At 35.4% G+C, this 21,714-nt stretch overlaps 1 protein-coding gene across 1 annotated transcript in view; it reads left to right on the top strand.

Moving 5' to 3' along the window:
- Window positions 1–21,714, top strand: part of EPHA6 (EPH receptor A6) — a 1,226,126-nt gene that overhangs the window by 817,595 nt on the left and 386,817 nt on the right. Inside the window, exons 8-9 of the mRNA XM_036746072.1 lie at window positions 11,124–11,232; window positions 15,634–15,704. Coding sequence (XP_036601967.1) covers window positions 11,124–11,232; window positions 15,634–15,704 — 180 coding nt within the window. The remainder of the gene's footprint in view (window positions 1–11,123; window positions 11,233–15,633; window positions 15,705–21,714) is intronic.

The following is a 21,714-nucleotide window of genomic DNA, read 5'->3' as shown; positions in this document are numbered from 1 at the left end:
TGCCTTTTTAAGAATTTACTTAATAGATATATCTGTGAAAGGCATCTGAAATGATTCTCTTCTAATTTTGTTAGTTCTGTAATCTTTAATATTCCTGGCATGTGTCTTTTTTCAGTTTACTATGGTTTATGGTGTAAATTATGGATATAAACCTAATTTCTGACAAAAAAAGAAAATGGCGCATGGAAAACAAACAGCAGATTTTACTTTGAAGTATACATGGAAACAAGAATAATCTTGATTACAGAGACATGACATCATGAGCCTGTATGAGAGAAAGAAAACTTTCACTAAAAATAGCCAAGTCACTTTTTTTTCCTCTCACACCCTCCTTAAATCCCCACAGATAGATTGTCTGAGTGCCTAATATATGATGTTACTTTTAAGAACTCCCAAAAAATTACATCAGGAGATCCTTTCTCTTGGCGATTGATCTACTGTTTTTAGCCAATTATTTCCTGTTCACAAAGTTTAATTTAATTCTTAATGGACCACGTGTTGAAATATATTATTTCAATATACTATTTTTCCAACCAGATAATATTCAGAGGATGAAAAGAACGTTGTCTAATAAACTTTTCTCAAAGAAAATTTTCTTTCTCATCCTGAGTTTCACAATGATTTCAATATGGACAGCTTTGCTCTAGGGCTTTAAACAGGAGAGTTAAACATCATTTCTCCCCTAATGCAAGAGCCATTGGAAAAAAATTTACAATCATGGTTGAGAAATAAACAATAGTCTTTAGTAATAGCTCACAGTAGTCTTTTATTGACACGACAGATGTATTTCAATTGCCCTATTTTTTTTATTAGACCAGGCTATTTTGTAGGAAAGAGAAAGAAATTGGTTTGGGTTTATATATTTATAAATAAAAGGCAGTGTAGTGCAATGAGTAAAGAGTCTAAGTCACGATGCCCTGGGTTCAAGCTCTATCTCTGGCACATATTGGCTGTGTGATCATGATCAAGTCACTTGAACTCTCAGTGCTCTGAGGAACTAAGACTGTGAGCTTCAGAGCAGTTGCTGATCTGTACTGATAAAGGAAATTTCCTCCCTGGAAATCCTGTATCAATAAAATCATAAGGTATAAGAAGACTGGAAAAAGAAAAAGGGATCATTTCGTGGAGAGCTTTAAAAGTCACACATAAAATCTTATATTTGATCCTGGAGGCAGTAGGTAGCTCCTGGAGTTGATTAAATTGGGCCATGACAGGAGGCCTGCACTTTAGGAAGAATAATTTGACGGCTAAGTAGAGGATGAATAGGAATAGGATAAGACTTGAGGCAGGAAGATCAACTAGCAGGCTATTACAGTATTCCAGGTTTGAGGTGATAGAGTGGTGGCAGAGTTAGAGGAGAGAGGGGAACATATATGAGAGATATTAGGCAAAAATGGCAGGACATGACAACTAATTGGATATAGGAGGTAAGAGAGAGTGAGGAATCATAGATGACATGTAGGTTGCAAGCCTGGGTGAATGGAGAAATGGTGATTACCTCAACAGTAATAAAGAATTTAAGAAGAAAGAAGGGTTGAGGTGGAAAGATAATGAGTTCAATCATGTGCCTAAAAAAATGTTGAATCCAGGGAAACTGATGACATCACCAAGTGCAGATGGAGAAAAGAAAAGAGCTTCTTGGAGAACAGCTATAACTATCAATTGTGACTTAGATGAGGATCCAAAAAAGGCTACTTAAAAGGAGAGGTCAGATAGGTAAAAGAAGAACCAGGGAAGAGCTGGGTCCCCAAGAATTAGAGAGGAGAGCTTCAAGGAAGAGAGGGTTATTAGCTGTGTCAAAGGCTATAGAGGGATCAAGAAGAATGAGAACTAGGGAAAAAAGCCATTGAATTGGCAACTAACAGATCATTAATAATTTTGAAGAGTAATTCAGTAGAATGGTAAGGTTGGAAGCCAGATTGTAAGAGTGTAAAAAGAGAGTAAGGGGTAGGGGCAGAGAAAATTGAGGCGCCTATTGTATCTACCTTTTTGAGGAGTTTAGCTTCAAAGTACAGGAGAGATATAAGATGATAGTAATGATGGAAGAATCAAGTGATAGCTTTTTCTGGATGGGGGAGATATGGGCATGTTCAGAGGAATAGGGAATAAACCAGTAGGAAGAGAGAGATTGAAAGCTGATAGAGATATGATAGGAGGTGGAGAAACCTGTTGGAAGTTTCTCCATATATTCTCCATATATCTGTTGGAAGATATAGAATGGAACGAGATTAATTGAACAGGTAGAGGTATTAGCCTTGGTAATGAGTAAGGCCATTTCATGAAGTGAGATGGGTGATGGAGGAGGCAGTGACAGAAGGTATCTGGGCGATAGGAGGTGAAGAGGAGAAAAGAGGGTGCTCAAAACAAATGGCCTCACTTTTTCCTGTAAAATATGGGGGAAGAGAGCGCAATGAGAGGTTTGCATGGCTCCATGATTTCCTATATCACCTTTCAGGAGCATGTGATTTAGGAGCATGATGATAAGAATAATCCAAGACTGAAATTTGACAGCAACGTTTTTCAATAACATAAGTGGGAAAGGAATGGGAGAGAAGGGGACAGTGTAGAGTTGAACGGTTTCACCAAAAAGTCAAGGCAGGGAAGAGAGGAGAGTGTGGCTGGTATTGGATTGATGACCTTGGGAGAACAAAAAAACTGAGGGATTGAGGCTCGCAGTGAGAAAAAAAAAAACTTTTAGAGTTTCAAGGCAAAGAGGAAAATGAAATGACAACAAATTGTAATAAGATAATATCAGAGTTCATGAGTATAGAAGTAGTGCTTTTGTGAGTGATGGCAAGATCAAGGATATGACCATTTCTGTGTTTAGCTGTCGTGAAACAGAAGAAAAAGTCAAGGGAGAATAAGTAAATTGAGGGACTGGGAAGTTAGGATGTTTGAAGGTATATCAAAAGATACTTAGTAGAGAAGTCCCTTAGTATGAGATCAGGAGTTAGGGAGAAGAGAAAGACTATGAGCCAGGGACTGGATGATAAATACGGCTTGAATGAGCCTCAAAGAAAGAGAGACTACTGAGGGATGGTAGTAAAAGTAGAACTTCAAAATGGCAATAGAGAGCAAGGAGCACTCCAATTTTTCTACAATGACTAGTCAATTGGATGGTAGGAGTAAAAATACAACTAGTGCTGGAAAGGGTGAACAAAGGAAGCTGAATTAGGAGGGATCTAGTTCTCAGTGAGTGCAGGAAGAATGAGTGTGGTGGCAAGCAGGGTGGGACTTGTTGCTGGGTTTTTTTTTCTTTTGGAATGCTTCCCAGCACCATGGCAATCAAGAGCCTTTGCGTCTTGCCTTTGTTTCAATCAAGAGCCTTTGATGACCTTCTTAAGTCACAATAAAGCCTATGTCACATGAGTTTAAGACACATGATTGTGATGCCCTCTGACCCTGAAGAAGCATATATGTTCTAGGAGGTTAGTATTTTGCTTTGGGAGCTCACTCTTTGGAGGACTGTTCCTGTGATTTCAGCAGATGAGACTCTGGGTAGCCATTAAGGAGCCCCTCTGGCTTTGAAAACCCAGATGTTGGTGCTTCTCTCTCTAGTAACTATGCATGTATTGCTGTTGACAGAGGGTTAGAAGCCCTGTCTGCTGATTCATGTTATTTTCTCTGTTTATATAATTTCTGCTTGTAATTTGTTTGTATTTTCCCTGAAGTTCAGGGTGCTGACTTTTTCCCCTGAACTAAGTGAACACTATATGTATGTTTAATTAAAGTGAGATTGTAAACTCTTTTAAGTTTCTTTCCTTAGAAAAGCAGATCAAAGAACCTGTGCTAGCAGCCCTCCTCTGTGCTGGTGTTGTTGGCCTTACACAGCAACAGTAGCTGCAAGTAACATTGTTACAATGAGATAGGAAAAGGTCTAAGATGGAACCCAGTTTATTGCCTGTAGAGCAGGCATTACAGAAAGATTAGTGGAAGGAGTAAGAGTTAAGGCATTTCGAAATGGGGAATTAGTTGGAGACAGGATTTGAACAACGGTACTGAGAGCTCATAATCACTGGCATGGAAAGGGAATGATGGAGGTAGGGGAAACTGTTAACCATTAAAGAATGAGTTCATTTGTCTATTATTCAATGATTATCATTTTCCATAGAAATTCATGCTCTGAGTAGAGTTCTCCCAGGTAGCAGTATATCACTAGAAAGGGGGTGGAAGGGAGAGGTGCCCACAGGTAAGGCAACTTCTGCAAAGTTGTAGGTGACCGTAAAATGGATACTTAGGGAAATTAAAAATTCCTCTTGGGTGTGTATAGGCAAGGTGACTACTGTACCACAAATATAGCTGTATTCTATTGTCAATTTTTATTAGGGTTGGAAAGGGGAAGAGAATGGTACAGACCTTTGATTTATTCAACATAGAAGACTCCCAGGGTGAGCAACCCTTCCAACAGTACATATCAGAAGCTGCTCAGTAACTTAGGATCATAAATTTAGAGGTAAAAGATAAAAGATCATCTAGCCAAACTCCATCATTGTGAAGTTTAGGAAACAGGTCCACAGATGTTAAGTGACTTGCCCAAAGTCACACAGGAAGTAAGTATGAGAGTCAGATCTTGAACAATCATCCTCTGTCTTCAAACACAGTGCTTCTATGACTGTGATTATCTTTTTTATTTTTCATTTTTTATTTTTAATTTATGGGATAAAAAGCATTTCCATAACATCATATAATAAAAAATGCACAAGATGCTGCAAATCTATTACATCCTTTCCTTTTAAAGTTATTGTAAAACTTTCTTTTTTTTCCTTCCCTCTCCCCCCCAACCTAGAGATAGATACCATTAGACACAAATATGTGTGTGAATCATTCTCTCTCTCTCTCTCTCTCTCTCTCTCTCTCTCTCTCTCTCTCTCTCTCTCTCTCTCTCTCTCTTTCTCTCTCTCCCCCTCTCTCTCTCCCTCCAATACATTCTTTCTCTGAAGGCAGAAAGTGTCTTCCTTCATATGTCCTTTGTTTTTAATTTTGTCAAAGTGACTTACTTAAATTTGTTCTTAAAACAATATTGCTATTCCTATGTTCAATGTTCCCTTGGTTCTGCTCATTTCACTATTCATTATTTCATGCAAGTCTATCCATGTTTGTCTAAGATCATCAAGCTCACCATTTCCTATAGCACACTAGTATTAGATCACAATCAGATACCACAATTTGTTCAGGCATTCCCCAATTAACAAGCATATCCTCAATTTCCAGTTCTTTGCTCCCACAAAGAGAGCTACTATAAACATGTTAGAACATTTAAGTTCTTTTCCTTTTTCCCTAATCATCTTTGGAAATACTGAAAGTCTTAAAGAATAGGGTGTTGAGAGGTTAACTACTTTGTCCATGCACTCAGAGTTGGAACTGTCAGAAGCAAGAGTTAAGGCCAGGACTTCCTGACTCTAGGTCAGCTCTCTAACAAAGGCAATATATTCTCAGGCTGACATTTTGTTATGGAACAGTGGAAGTCTTCAAGTGGAGGCTGGATGACCAGTTACAACAGATATTGTAGAGAGAATTGCTACTCAACTGTGATTTGAACTAGATGACTTATGAGGTCCTTCTCAATTGTGAAATTCGGTATTTCTGATAATTTCACTCCTGCAACACAATGCACTTCACAATGTAGGAATTTAATAAATATTTTTGGATGACATTTAACTTGCTATGTAAGTGAAGTAATATTGTCCCTCTTTTTACAGTTACTCAGTCTTTTGTTTCTCTTGAACTCTGTGGACCAGGTGGGTTTGAGAGAGCCTCATGCTACCTAAATATGTATACTGTGAAAATGAAAATTTTAGTTGTAATTCTGTCAGGCTATATTGTATTATCACAGCAATAACTAAGAAAATATGTTTTTCACATATCAGCTTCTTTGTCTTCAAATGGCTAATGTTGTTTTCAGGACAGCTATTTCTTACTATTTGTTATTCAATAATTTCCTCTAAGAAAATGTGACATTTTGGAGGACAACATTAATTCCCATGATAACACTGTTATTTTGAAGATTGGAAAATTCAGAGAAGATCTAATAAAAAGCTTCCCCACACTATTTATTGGATAAGATGTGCAAATTTAACTTGTCTGTGCAGTTTATGTGGAGTGATGAAGTATTGTAATAGATTGCTTGAAAATATCTCGATTAAATCATACTAACAAAAATATAATGCAAAATATGTAATACATTGTTCCCACTGAAAATTGGACATAAATTACCTTTGTCTTCATTTATATTTAAACCACATAGAAAGTCTCACTGGTCTCTTAGCAATTTGAAAACAGTATAAAAATTTCAGACACTCTCTAGCAAATACACTATTTTTTCCAAGTATGTAAATATTCTGTATGTAAATCAGTGAGAAATAAAAAATCCCATGATTCCTTGAGGCTGAGTAACTCTCTTTGGAATGGTAGTATACTCAAATTTAAACAAATTAATAGCAACAAGGAATTTGTTTACTTTTGAGTTATACTAAGCCAAATTGACTAGGCTAGATTTTCTAGTTGTGTTAATCACCTGAAATGTCAATTAATCAAATTGTCATCAAATCAACTGATAGTGAAGAGACGGATTATTTTTCTATTTTAAAATTCTTTTAAAATAAATTAATATAATGAGGCAAAAAATGTATTAAAATATACAAGAAGATACAGGGGAAACAGATGTTGAACAGTGAATCAGAAGACCTGGCTTCAAATCCACCCACTGTTATTACTTTACCTCTGTAGCTCTCAGATTCCTCATTTGTAATATTAGGACTTTAGGTGATCTCTAAACTCCCTCTTAGTCTAAATGTATATTATAGTTGGTAATTCCTTCAGAGGTGAACAGCAAAGAAAGAAACTTTTTTAGATGACATTTGGCCTGTCAGCAACAATTATTTAGTGCCCGTTTATAGTAGGCATAGTAAAAGAGTGGCAAAAAGAAATAAAATATGCTATTGTTAACAGAAATACAAAACATGATATGATCCTAAGTAGGTAATAGTCAAAACAGAGATTGAAGCTAGGTCTGAATTTATAAGGCAAAGTTGTCTTGATGACATTTACTGGGTAATTCAGGAAAAATTTCCAAGTCAATCCTTTCACTTTTATTGAGGAGATTGTTTTTTCTTTTTCTTACTCTATTGCTAAAGACTTTTGCTTTCATATCACATTCATTCCTAGACATATCCTTTCCTTATCCAGTGAGCTTTCTCTTATAAAAAAGATCTTTAAGAGAAAAAAACTTTTTACCAAAACCAACTAAAATATTAACTGTGTCTAAAAGTATATTCATCACTCTGTATCCATAGTCCCACACCTCAACAATTATCCTGCACTTAGGGTTACTTTCCAGTTTCATCTTTGTATTCATGGTATATATGGTTTCCTGGCTCCGCTTACTTTACTGCATCAGTTCATATATTTCTTCTCTTGCTTCTCTGAATTCATCATAATAGTGATTTCTTAGGGTCCATCACTATTAAATAGCATTTATTGCTAAGTCATTTCCCAAACTATGAATGCCTACTTTATATCTAGTTCTTTGAAACAAAAAAAAAGTTGCTGAAATTAATATTTTGAGAGGCAAAAGTGACAGTGGAGTTTCTTTCCGTGACTTCCTTGGCATATATTCCTACTCATAGTATCTCTGGTTAAAAGGTATCAACATGCCATTTGTTAACATGATTCCAAATTGCTTTTGAGAATGGATAGACCAATTTACACCTCTATTGGCAATGCATTAGTGTGCCTTTTTCCAACTACCCCTTCCAACACTGACCATTTCCACTTTTTTTTATCTTTGCTGATTGTATGGGCATGAAATAAAACCTCAGATGTACTTATATATATTTCTCCTATTAGTAGTAACTTAGAATAAGCTTGCATGTTTTAAATGGCTTGCACCAGACACTCTCTCTGTGATCTTAAGCGAGTCACTTAATACTTCTTAGCTTTCTTTTCCTCAACTATGTGATGGGAACAACAATAGCACCTACTTGGCAGGATCAAATGAGATAATATAAATAAAACATTTTGCAAACATTAAAGTACAATTTAAATCTTAATCATTATTGTTGTAAATACTGTTTCTTTATATCTTTTAACCACTTACCCAGTAACGCAGTAGCTGTTAAAAGCAATAGCTCTTTGTCTTTTATATTTGTGTTAAGTCCCTGTAGATCTTAGATATCAGACATTTACCAGAGATATTTAATCAAAATATTTTTCCCAATCAACATTTCCCACTCTCAACCTAGCTACATTGACTCTACTTTTTTGCAAAAGCTTTTTACTTTCATGCAGATTGAATATTTGTTTTACTTTTTGTCATCTTTTATATCCTTTATTTGTTTGAGAAATCCCATATTGGGTTACCTCTATTCCTCCTCTTCTATTTTTTAGAAACAAATGACCTTCTAAAATTTTATTTGGGTATCAATTTGAAAGTTTTTGTGGTATGTTTTCTGTGGTGTTAAATACCAGTGTAAATCTTTTTTGATGTATAACTTTTCATCTTATCATTTTTGACAAATAGGCAGTTTATATTGTTCTATTTAGTGAACACTGGATTTTCAAGTTCTAGTTTTGGATTTTTGCCTATAATCTGTTTGAATCTACTTTTATTTTTTATAGCCAATAGCAAATGATGTTAACATCAATATTACAATCTGAACTGTGGAAGTATTATTTTTCCTTCATCCCCACTTTTTCCCCATTATTTTTCATGAGATTCTGATTCTTTTATTATTTTGTCTGCCCTCTAGCATAATCCATCAGTTGTTTAAAGGACTAAACATAAATTCAGTAGTATTGTCATTTTATTATATTGATGTAGTTCAACCATAAATAAGAAATATCACTCCAGTTATTCAAATTGTTTTTTTTATTTCTTTTAATAGTGCATTAAAAGTATATTTACATAAGTATTAAGTATTCTTTTCTCCCAGATATTTTTTTGCATTTTGTAGTTATTTTGAATGGGATTACCCTTTCTAATCTTTTTTCTTGGATTGTGTGATTGGTATAAAGAAATGCTAATGTTTTGTAGAATTTTTGCATTTTGCTATTCTATTTAAGCTATTAATTTTCTCTGTTTCTTTGCTGATTATCTAGTTTTCTATGTAAACTATCATGTCAACTGTAAAAATGAATAATTTTCTGTTCCTAGACAATGTTTAGGCCATTAAGTTCTTTTTCTTAGCTTAATGCTATGCCTTTTATTCTAAAACTATGTCACATAAGAGGAAGGGAAGCAAGAATATTTGCTTTACCCTCATATTCATTTGGGGGAGGGAGGGACTCAATAGAAATCTTTTTATTCCTAGATAATTTTTAGTTTATTTTCTTTTTAAATTTTATTCTTATTCTTTTTTCTTTTTTAAGTTTTACAATGTTTTTGACTAGTTCTGCACCCTCATAGCTTCAGTAGAAGTCTTCCTCTTGCAACAAATATGTATAGCCCAGCTATATTTATACTCATTCTTTCTCCCTTGGACTTTAGGTCTTTCAGTCTTTCTCTTGAATTCCCAGTAACTTGTCTCTGGTTTCCATTCCCTCTTTTTGAAACCCACCCCCTTCCACTGCTGCACAGAACCCCAGTAAGCAGATCAGCATCAGCAGTGGGGGATGAGGGAACCAAACTCAGCTTCCTGTTCATAGTATATTCTATTGGAAGAAGAATAGCTCCAGATGTATTTCTAGACCTTTTCTTTCTAACAAAGATGGACTTCCCCCTTTAGCTAAATCTACACTTCACACATCTTTCTTCCATACCTCATTCCTCCTATAGCTCTTCTTTTCCTTACTATAACTGAACAGAATTAGTATCTGATATCTCATGTGGGGTATAAGGAGATTCAAGTTGAGCCACTGCCATGGTGAGACTGAGTAAGGCTCCCCACAGTAGGACCATCAAGCATAAGGTCTGAGGTTATTTGCCTAACCATATGTGACAATGTGTTTTGGGGTGGGGAAATCAATAAATGGAAGTGCCATTTTACTGCCATTATCCAACATTGTTTCATAAGATTTTTAGCTCGTTAAGTGTTTCTATCCTCCAATCTTGGGGATTCTGCTTTAAGCATTCTATGTCTAATACATAATTCCAATTTCTAAGGCTTTTAGGTTGGAGAGATTTGTGGAAAATAGCTACTCTGCTATCTTGTTTCTCACTTGATGCCATCTAGTTGATTTGTGTTCTTACATATTTGAAAAATGACATGAAGGTGTGCAAAAACATTGAATCTGAAGACAAAAGATTTGAGTTCGAATTCTATTCTGCCACTTGGAGAGTAGCTTTCCTAAAGTCACTACAGTTGAGTAACATAAGTCATCTAACCTGCAAGAGCCTCAGATTTCTCTTGTTTAAAATATAGAATTTGGACTAAATTATTTCAAATCTCCAATTCAACTCTGATACTCAGTTCAGCTGTTTTATAATTCATTATTTTGCAAAATAGTTTGATTAACATGGCAGCCAGATGGCAGAGTGGAGAGAATTCTGGGCCTAGAGTTAGGAAGGCCAGAATCCAAATCCAGTTTCAGTCACTTCCTATGTACACAATCTTGGGTAAGTCATTTAACATCTGTCAGCCTCAATTTTCTCAGCTCTAAAATGGGAATAATAATAATACCTACCTCCCATGATTGTTGTGAGGATCAAATGAGATAATATTTGTAAAGCACTTAGCACAGTGCCTGGCACATAGTAGATGCCAAGTGCTATTTTTTTATTGTTATTATTGTTATGTCATTTGATCCATATAACAACCCTAAGAGATAATAAGGCCAGATATTCTTATCTCCATTTCCTAGGTAAAGAGACTGAGTTTCCAAAAGATTCACTAATCCAAAGTTACATAGAGCTTGTAAGAGGCAAGGTCAATATTCATCCCCAAGTTTTTAGTCTTAAGTCCTTTCCTCTTTGCACCACAGTTATTCTCTGAGTTATCGTGTCACCTATTTACCACTTAATACATGATCCATCTTTTGTTCAAAACATTGTGTTACAAGTCAAATACTGCCTATTTGTAATATCTGTAACACTTTTCCTATGAATTTAAAGATTCAGAGTGATTAAGGAGTCAGGAGGCAAACTATTTCACAAGAACTTAATATCTATTTATATGTTTCTATTGCAGCTTCTGACATAGCAGCAGAGCAGGGGCAGATTCTTGTAATAGCCACTGCAGCAGTGGGTGGATTCACTCTTCTGGTCATCCTCACCTTGTTCTTTTTAATCACTGGAAGGTAATTAATATATGTTAGAAATTTGAGTAAATTGTGAGACATCTAATTTTATGTTTTCTTTATGTATGTATTGAGTTCAGCATTTAATTTTAAGGTCACGTTGTCAAGTTTGCTAAACATCAAGAAACACACAAGCACAATTATTTATTTATTATTTGGCCTTAAAGGAGAATATCAGCAGCAATTATGGGATGATAGTGTTACAATAGTTGCTAATACCTCGGAACTACATATATGAAAGCATGAATTTATCTCCCAGTCTGAGAAATAACTAGGCACCAACTGTTGCTTATGGTTGCCAAAAAAAAATGAGGTCACAAAGAGTCAGACATGACTGAAAATGACTCAACAACAACAAAAATCTACCAACTAAGCAAGCATCCTGAGAATTAATAAGGTTTATTTTAATTTAGAAGGATCATTATAATGGCATAACTGTAATAAGACTGTATATACCAAAAATTTAACCTTAAATTGAGATGAAAGGGAAAGTTCCATGTTGCCTAAGGAAGGGCAAACTGTCCCAGAATGGAAAACAGAATAGATAAAAGCTCCCCTGAGCAGGACCAGGTCACATATAATCCATCAATTCCCAGACGAGAGAGATGGAAGACTAAATCTTTTTTTTCGAAGTATCCCAAGAAGGTCTGACTTTCTAATTTCATCCCAAGAAAAACTAAACTATCAAACAGCTCTCTAAAGAAATATCTTTTGAGGTCTAAAGTTCACTTGATATGATGTCTCTGAAAGCTCTATGTATCAAAATTTCACTAGAATCTATTAAAACTATATAAGGCATAGTCATTTAAGTTTTTCAGTCACTATTTTGTTTCATAAAAACAAAAAAACAAAAATCAAAATTGTCAATCACTCAAAAAATATTTGTTAAGTGCATGGTATGTGCCATGTGGTATATCTTTGTGTACTTTTGTGATTCTACTTAATTGATTTCAAATCAGTTATAGTGTGTGCTTTGTGAAAGAGCTATTTGTACATTTTGGGGGATATGCCTTTTATGTCAAAACAAAGCATATCATTTCTAATTATCCGACTAATTTAAAAGTATTCATAGAATGAATTCAGAATTCCCAAGGGTAAATCTTTTTGAATGAGATAGAAGCAGGAAAAAAACAATAGAGTTGGAATGTGAGTGCCTGGTGCAAATCCCTGCTCTGCCACTTACTATATGAGGGATTTGGGGCAAGTCACATTTCCTGTAAATTTCAATTTCTCATTTGCAAAATTAGCGTTTGCATTTCGTGACTTCTTATGCCCCTTCCAGTTCTAATTCCATAAGTCTATCTTTTTATGATGTAGATATCACAATACTTTCATCTAATTATTTTCATTTGGTGTAGAAACCTTCCTTTTACCTAGGGAGCTTATTAGCTGCAAAATGTAATGTTAGTTTGGGTACTGAAAGTAAACATTTTTTTTTAATTTGGGCAATGCTGAATATGAATCTGTATATGAGTCTGCAGAGGTTTATCACTTAATAGAAAATCACTAAACAGCTTTTCGAAACTTTAAAAAATGCATGAATTAAGCCAGTAATTCATAATAAGAAAGAATCCTTCAAACTTATAGAATGTGGAAGACCTGTGCCATCTGCTACTATTGCTATTGTCAAATTATCATGCCTTGTTCCCCAGTGGTTTATGTTGAAAAATGGTTAGTAATTTTCCTAGTACAATAAACATAGTTTTGATATGCTAATAAACATGTATGGAAGCATCTTGAAGCATATTAATCTTTTATGACAATAAAAATGTGAGGTTAGGTAAAGAAATGATCAAGCCAGACACAAGCTACAAATTTGCTGACCCTATTTCTAGGGTCTACTCCATTCTACTGTACTCTAAATATGTTCCTTTCATTGTCTGGCATTAACAGATTTCAGGCCAACCACACTTCCTAGGCACAAGCCAGAGCCTTGTTCCTTAAGCAGGTTCAAATGCCTTACCATTCCCACTAGGTATTGCTATCTCTTCCCAGTCAAGCACATTCTAACAAGACATATAAGTCATAACTGAGCAGAGATTGTAGAAGAGTAATATAAGTTCATATACTAGGAAAGGTGAAATAAATAAAATACATATTAAAGAATTTCAGGTACTTAAAATATAAGTTGTTTAAAATGATTAGAGTATGGCTAAAGAAAAAAAATTAACCAAATTGTTAACCATGTAGGGACAGCTAGCTGGTGATAACATGGTGTGAAGTAGATACTGATCTCTGCTCTGAGGCCGTATTCTATATTTCATATTCACCCAACTGATCTGTGATTTCCTCATAATAGATAAATCTTCCTACTGACACAGACCACATCTCATCTATGACTTAGGAATTATTTACTTGGGATATATTCTTTTGGAGTAGCTTGAAATACAAAGAGAATTAAAAGGTTTTCCCAGGGTCACACAGTTAGCATCAGAGGGGATTTGAACCTATCTCATAAATCCAAATTCAGTGTTCCATTTATTACACAGGACTGCCTTTATTTTACTTCATTTGATAATTTAATTATTGTAATCACAATATCATTTCTATATTGTAATGTTCTTGTTATTTTAAATTTTGTCTATTCATTATAGATAGAGTGGATTTCAGTTTGAGGAATAATGAAGTTGTAACCAATCTGGGGAATTTTCTTATTAAAGCACAAAAGAACGTTTTAAGAGGAAGTCTCATCTCTAGAGATCCCAAGAATAGTGTCATTGACACAAACCACTAGCTTATTTTGTTATAGTGTATCATCCAGAAAGTTATCGTATTTCCCTTAAATAAGTGACCTTAAAAGACTGATATATTCTTTAGTGTGATTTTTTGATACACAAATGTCAGAATTGGGGGGGGGGGGTTCCAGCAAAATAAAATCTGAAAATTTTCATAGTGGATTTTGATTAAAAACATAAGTATTCAATTAAAGAGGCATTTATTCATGTAGGTAAGGTTCAGTGAAATTCATCTATCCAACTAAGTGAATTATACATGCTTATAAAATGCCATGTGTTCCTGCAAAGTTTTCTTTAATCAATATTTTTAAATAGCACATACAGGTATTATTTAATAAAATAATCATTAATATAACAGAAAATGTTTTATGCAGGCCAAATTGTTTCTAATTGAATGTATTTTGTACTTGTACAGTGAAGTTTGTGATCATTCAAGGACAAATTAATTCAATCCAATAAATTTTTAAAAGATATATTTAAATCTAAACTTCAGATGGATTCCTAGAATATAATTTGAATTCTCTTTGGGGAAAAAACTTAATAATGGCATAAGTTTAGTACCAGGGTGGATTTCTTGTTTGTTTGTTTTACTCTTTATGTCAATGCCTTGAACACTAGAGACTCCCTTAGCTTTCTACCATACTATGAATAGAACTCTTTCAATCATATAGGATAAAAATTCATTTTTGGAAGCATCACTTAAACACAGTGATAAAGCAGCATTCATTGGAAATTATTCTTTGAAGACAGAACAATAATTTTTTTAATAAATACTCAATTTACCATAGGACTTTAAGGCAAATTTAACTTTGGGAGACTGATTTGGTATTCTTCAGATGCCTTCTGCTTCACCGTTTGGAATTAGCAATTTGATGAACTGTCATATAAGGATGTTGATGAGTCTATTCATATTGAAGAGGCAGGGAATGAGATAAGCACCTGCCTGTGTATTTCATTGCATGATTATATGCACTAAGAGCAAACAGAACACATTTCCATCAAGTTTCAGATGTGAAATGAAAACTGTAATGACTTTGATCCCTCCCAAATGGAAAACAGTTGGTTAAATCCCCCAGAATCTCACCTCAAAGCCTAGTATGATTTATTTTTACCATTAAAGATAAAAATTCTTGGTGCCTGTCCAAAACCAAGCAATTATATAACATAGAGGCAATGAATGATCTGCGTAGCTGGTTACAGGGGACTTTCTCTAGTGCCTAACACTCACACAAACACAACAAAATCTGGAATGTGAAGTTTCTATTTCTCAATTCATTCATCATTGGTTTTGATGATATCTCAATGTCATCTGCAGCCAACTTGGGCTTTCACTTAAAACTCTGTATAAGATTATATTCTTGATACAACTGTACTCCAGGAGATCTGTGATCTCGTTACTGAGAGTGCATTCTTCAGTGATATAAATCACATGTCATTCATATCTAACAATCTAATGTGATGTTAGTCTATTTCCTCCTATCATTTTGAAACTAGGGGTAAACTGGATAAAATTATGTTCTAATTGGTCCTAGAACAATATAATTCTGAATGAAACAGGTGTACTTTAATGTCCTTTATCCTAAATTATTCAGATTCATATCTAGTACAGTTCTTCAGGAGACAGGAACAGGATTTTTAAATAGGACTCTGTTTGCCCTTCCAAAAGGTGCCAGTGGTACATAAAGGCCAAAATGAAGTCTGAAGAGAAAAGAAGAAATCACTTACAAAATGGACACTGTAAGTAATATTAGCGGATTCCATGCTGCTTTTTCCTTGCATGACCTTCTCTTTTCGTATTGCCTCACAAGTTCATTTAAAATTTGCATCCATTCAGGCAAGCTGGGCTTTTTAAAAAATCTCTCACTTCCTACCCTTCCAAATTCAAGCTTTTCATCAGGTTTTTAGGTTCTTCTGTGATTTCACACCTGCTCCTCATTAGATGATATTAGTTTTCCCACTCCTACATGCTGGGAAACATGACAGGTTGAATTTGCTAAAAATACAAGTTAACTGTATCCTATTGAGCTATTTACCACTCACACTGCCTCTAAAATGTGAACTGCTTTTAGTTAGAGATGTATTTTCCATAGTATGACAAGGAATCCTCACAACTTTTCTACAGAACATAATAAAACAAACTGACAAAATTCATTAAATCATACAAAAAATAGAAAATCAGCTCTTTAATTCTAGAATATGTATAAAAACTTTCATGCTGACTGCAGGAGCATAGTCATTTAAAGGATCTCTTCCCAGGCAAGGTATAATTACCATGAAGATTAGTTTTATCATCTCCTTCCTCAAAGTTGTAAATTTCTCTGTGAGAATTACTGTGTCTAAAAAGGGCTGAAATGATGACAGGAATGTGAAGTTTTCTAAACACAGTGTAATTACAGAACATGAAAAAAATCTGTTTAACTGTTGAACCCTATGTTTTCTACCATTTCTTTTCAATTGGAATATGAATTTGCCCAAGCTCCTTCTTCTACCAAATGAGAACAAATATAAGGACCACTGGGGCCAGAAACGATTGTACAATGCCTTCCTTTTCAAAGGAAATTTCAAACCTATTACAAAAGAAGAAAGAATTGAAAACAGTTGTCAATCTCTGATTCTAAAGAGCAGGGAGAAAAAAGGTTTAAAGCAGACTTAGTCCTGGAACCAGACTGCCAGAGACTTGTCTTACGGCAAGAAAAGTGAAGAGCTATTTCAGAACCTTAGTTCTCAGAATGAATGGCAGAATTATAATTATGAGGAATTAAATACCAGTGTCCTAGGTAGCAGCTAGAATATAGGTTCAAATAGACTATACTTAGCCAAACAGAAGTAACACAAATGGCCTGGGGCAAAGCATAGTTAAAAAGAAGACTATAAGCCTATGTGTTAGAGAAAGAGAGATGATGAAAACTGTAACTTAGAAGCATTTTCCCCCTATCAATTTGGTCTGCCTTATGGCTTATGAGGAAAAAAAATTAATTCATTTGTCTTATTTTTTTTTCATTTTATAAAAGAACATCAGTGTATCAAGTATCTAACAGTAGTACCAGGCCTAGCCTAATGAAATACACCTAATCATATCTTGATAGCTCCTGTGCTGTTGCATTGTTTCAGTCAAGTCCAGCTCTTCATAACTCCATTTGGGGTTTGCTATTTCGTTCTCTAGCTCATTTTACAGACAAAGATGTAAATAAGGTTATATGATTTGCCCAGGGTCACACATCTAGTGTCTGAGACCAAATTTAAACTCATGAAGATGAGTCTCCTGATTCAAAACCCAGTACTCTTACCACTGCACCTAGCTACCTAGCCAGATACCATAGTTGAAAACAAATCATCTAAAAGAAAGTTTAAAAAAGGCATAGTACGTTTTCCTGAAAACTCAACCCTTGCGACCTATGCATGCACGGTAGAAATGGCATATCAGATCCATAACCAGAATATGATATTCTTGGCTTTGCACTGGGATCCCAAAATTAGAATACTGATAGCACTTAGCAGTTCTTTAGGAATTGAGAAAAACAACACATCATAGTAACTGAGCAAGAAAACTTCAACTAGGAGAACTGGAATTATCTTGACAACCTAGCTGCATCATTTGACATAGCTAGTCCTCATAGTTAGAACAACATGTTTTCTTTGTTATTTGAAAAAAGTCTTTACAATGCTAAGGATGTTAATAACAAAGATAGAGAAAATTAATGAAAAACTAAGTGCAAATAACTAAGCTTTATTAAGTTTCAAGTACCTAAAAAAATTTTTTCAACTACCAAAGGCAGGCTACACTGAATAAATTCCCTGCCAATCCATCCCTGATACGCTCTCCCTTCTGCTAATTCTACTTGCCCTAGGTACATAAATTTCAAGTTACATTTCTATATAAATATAACAAAGGAAACTGGTTTTTTTGTTGTTTTTTTTTTTTTTTACAAAAGTAGTCTTCCTTTCTTACTTTGCCTCTGACCTCATTCTTGGAAAATCAAAAACAGGGGTGATTTGGGCAGACCCAAGACGGCAAAGTACTGGCAGCAACTCAGCTTTCCCAATATTCCCCTCCAAAAAACTTTAAAATAATGCCTAGGAGGGTGGAGCCAAGATGGCCACATGAAAACAGCATCTTACCAGAGCTCTCTCACAACTTCTGTCAGATTCCTATAAAAAAGTGAATTTGAGCAAATTTGAGAGAGTTAGAAACCGTGAGCAGTCTGAGTGGGGCAAATTTCCCAGCCAGGAGACTCTGAAAGGCCGAAGGAACGAATCTGGGGGCTAGGAGAGCATTTGGCATGCGGAGTTATTCCAGATGGCAGCAAATCAGAAGCAGCTGGCAGGCAAACCCACGTGGGACACAGGCTGGGAGAAAGTCAGGCACCCAAAACCAGCGGAGATCCCCAGGCCTCCCAACACAGGACTGCAGTCTGTGGAAGCAAGGAGAGGCAGCATAATGCCACCAGCCAGGAGACATCAACTCCTAAGCCTTGCAGCCCAAAGGTATGAAACACATCTTCTTGAACTTCTGGGGAGACCTAATGGCCAGGTAAACAGCTCTAATCCCTCCCCTCCCCACCCAGAGAATTCCTTGGGAAAAAAAAATGCTGAAATAGAGGAGACAGAAGTGGAACTTCAGTGGCCAAGTAGTGGGAGTACCTGAGTCCCAGAGGAGCAGAGCCAGCAGGGGTCAACATAGGAGCCCAGACGTACTCTTGCTCCCCTAGGGGAAGTGCCAGACACCCAGCTCAAACAACAAAGAACTGAGACCATTGCTGAAGAGCAACAGTGCTGGAGAGCAACCCCAAGGGAAGAGGAGATTTCGGGCAGCCAGACCCCCTCCCTCACACCTCAACTGAAGGCTATAATTCACAAAGCCAACAACTAGACTCACAATCCCCAGAATAAGAAAGCTGGGACAGAGAGCCCTGAGCCCCAAAAGTAGAAATTTATTGTAAAGCCAGGAAAAGGCTAACCAACATGAAGAACACACAAAAAAAATGAGGTCCATTGATTCTTTTTAAGGAGACATGCATGATCAAAATACCAATTTGGAAGAGGATAACAATGACACTATACCCACATCTGATACCTCAAAAGGTAGTGTGAACTGGTCTCAAGCCCAAAAAGCATTGCTGGAAGAGCTAAAGGAGGATTTTAAAAACCAAATTGGGGAGATAAAAGAAAAAATGGAAAAAAATGGAAAAAATGGAAAAAAAATCCACTGATGAAATCAAGTCCCTAAAGAATAAGATCAGCAAAATGGCTATGGAGATTCAGAATCTAAATAGAGAAAATGATACTCTGAGAGATAAAATCAACCAATTGGAAAGGAAGACTCAAAAGCAAAATGAAGACAATAACTGAATAAAAATTAGTTGAGCAAGTGGAAACTAACGACACTATAAGGCATCAAGAAGTAGTAAAACAAAATGTAAAGAATGAAAAAATAGAAAAAAAATGTGAAATATCTGATTGGGAAAACAACTGACCTGGAAAATAGATCCAGGAAAGACAATTTAAGAGTTATTGGTCTACCAGAAATCCATGATGAACAAAAGAGCCTTGACAGTATCTTCAAAGAAATTATCAAAGATAACTGCCCAGGGGTCCTAGAACCAGAGGGCAAAATAGTCATTGAAAGAATTCACCAAACACCCCCTGAAAGAGATGCCAAACTGAAAACACCAAGAAATATTATACCCAAATTTCAGAATTACAAAATCAAGGAGAAAATACTGCAAGCAGCCAAAAAGAAACAATTCAAATATCGTGGAACTACAGTCAGGATCACGCAGGATCTTTCAGCTTCCACTTTAAAAGATAGGAGAAACTGGAATATAATATTCTGAAGGGCAAAGGAGCTGAGACTACAACCAAGGATCAACTACCCAGCAAAATTAAGCATAATTTTTCAGGCAAGGAAATGGACATTCAACGAAATAAGGGAATTCCAGACCTTCCTGATGAAAAGGCCAGAACTCAATGGAAAATTTGATCTCCAAATACAAAACTCAAGGGAGACATAAAAAGGTAAACAGGGGGAAAAAACCCCACAAACCTTATTAATCAATAAGGGCAAGTTATTTTCATCTTTATATAGAATTATATCATCTTATATATGTTTTATATGTATACATATATATGACAATTTTGAGAATAGTACAGCTATTATGACAATTGAAAGGGACACACATAGACTGTGAATGTCTGTATAAAATAACTGATATAAGGATAAAAAACATAATTAAGAGATGTAAAGGGAGGGCTTTGAGAGAAGAGGTAAGGAGGTAGTAGAAAAGTATAAATTACAACAAATGAAAATGCACAAAAACACATTTTAGTAGAGAGAAAGAAGGGAGGGAGAAGAGCAGTATTTGATCTTTACTGTCATTTGATCTGGTTCAAGAAGGGAATAACATACCCTGATAAGTACAGAAATCTCACTCATCCTACAGGAAGTAGGAGGGGAAAGGGGGAAAAAGGGAAGGGGTGGTCAGAAGGGAGGGGAGAAGTAGAAAGTGGGAAATAGTAAGACAAGGGAGGGGAATAAAGAGGGAGGGTAAACTGAGGAAGGCAGCGGCAGTCAAAAGCAAAACTTTGTTGAGGAGTGGAAGGGGAAAGGGAGAAATAAAAGCATAAACAGGGGGAAATAGGATGGAGAAAAAGACACAGATAGAAATCATAACTGTGAATGTGAATGGGTTGAACTCTCCCATAAAATGGAAGCAGATAGCAGAACGGATTAAAAACCATAATCTTACAATATGCTGTTTACAAGAAACACATTTGAAACAGGGGGATACACACAGGGTAAAGGTAAAAGGGTGGAGTAAAATATATTGTGCCTTAGCTAAAGTAAAAAAAGCAGGTGTAGCAATCCTAATCTCAGACAAAGCAGAAGTAAAGATAGATTCAATTAAAAGAGATAAGGAAGGACACTACATTCTGCTAAAAGGCACCATAAACAATGAAGCAATATCATTGTTTAGCATTTATGCACCAAGTGGTATGGCATGCAGATTCTTAGAGGAGAGGTTAAGGGAGTTACAGGAAGAAATAGACAGCAAAACTATAATATTGGGAGACCTCAGCCTTCCCCTTTCTGAACTTGATAAATCTAACCTCAAAATAAATAAGAAAGAAGTTAAGAAAGTGAACAGAATTTTAGAAAAGGCAAATATGATAGACCTCTGGAGAAAACTAAATGGGGATAAAAAGGAATATACTTTCTTCTCAGCAGTACATGGCACATATTCAAAAATTGACCATGTATTAGGGCATAAAAACCTCACAATCCAGTGCAGAAAGGCAGAAGTATTCAAAGCATACATTTCAGATCATGATGCAATAAAAATTATTTGTAACAAAGGACCATGGAAAAAATAAGCTAAAAATTAATTGGAATCTAAATAATGTAATCCTAAAGAATGAGTGGGCCAAAGAACAAATGAGAGAAACAATTAATAACTTCATTCAAGAGAATGACAATAATGAGACAACATACCAAAACTTATGGGATGCAGCAAAAGCAGTTCATAGGGGAAGTTTTATATCTCTAAATGCTTACATGAATAAAATAGGGAAAAAGGAGATCAATGATTTGGGCATGCAACTGAAAAAGCTAGAAAAAGAAGAAATTGAAAATCCCCAATTAAATACCAAATTAGAAATATTGAAAATCAAAGGAGAGATTAATAAAATTGAAACCAAGAAAACTATTGAATTGATAAATGAAACAAAGAGCTGGTTTCATGAAAAAAAC

Source organism: Trichosurus vulpecula, chromosome 2 (genome assembly GCF_011100635.1).
Source record: "Trichosurus vulpecula isolate mTriVul1 chromosome 2, mTriVul1.pri, whole genome shotgun sequence".
NCBI classification, from domain to species: domain Eukaryota; kingdom Metazoa; phylum Chordata; class Mammalia; order Diprotodontia; family Phalangeridae; genus Trichosurus; species Trichosurus vulpecula.
Note: the sequence above shows the minus strand (reverse complement) of the source record. Positions and strands in the feature narration are given on the sequence as shown.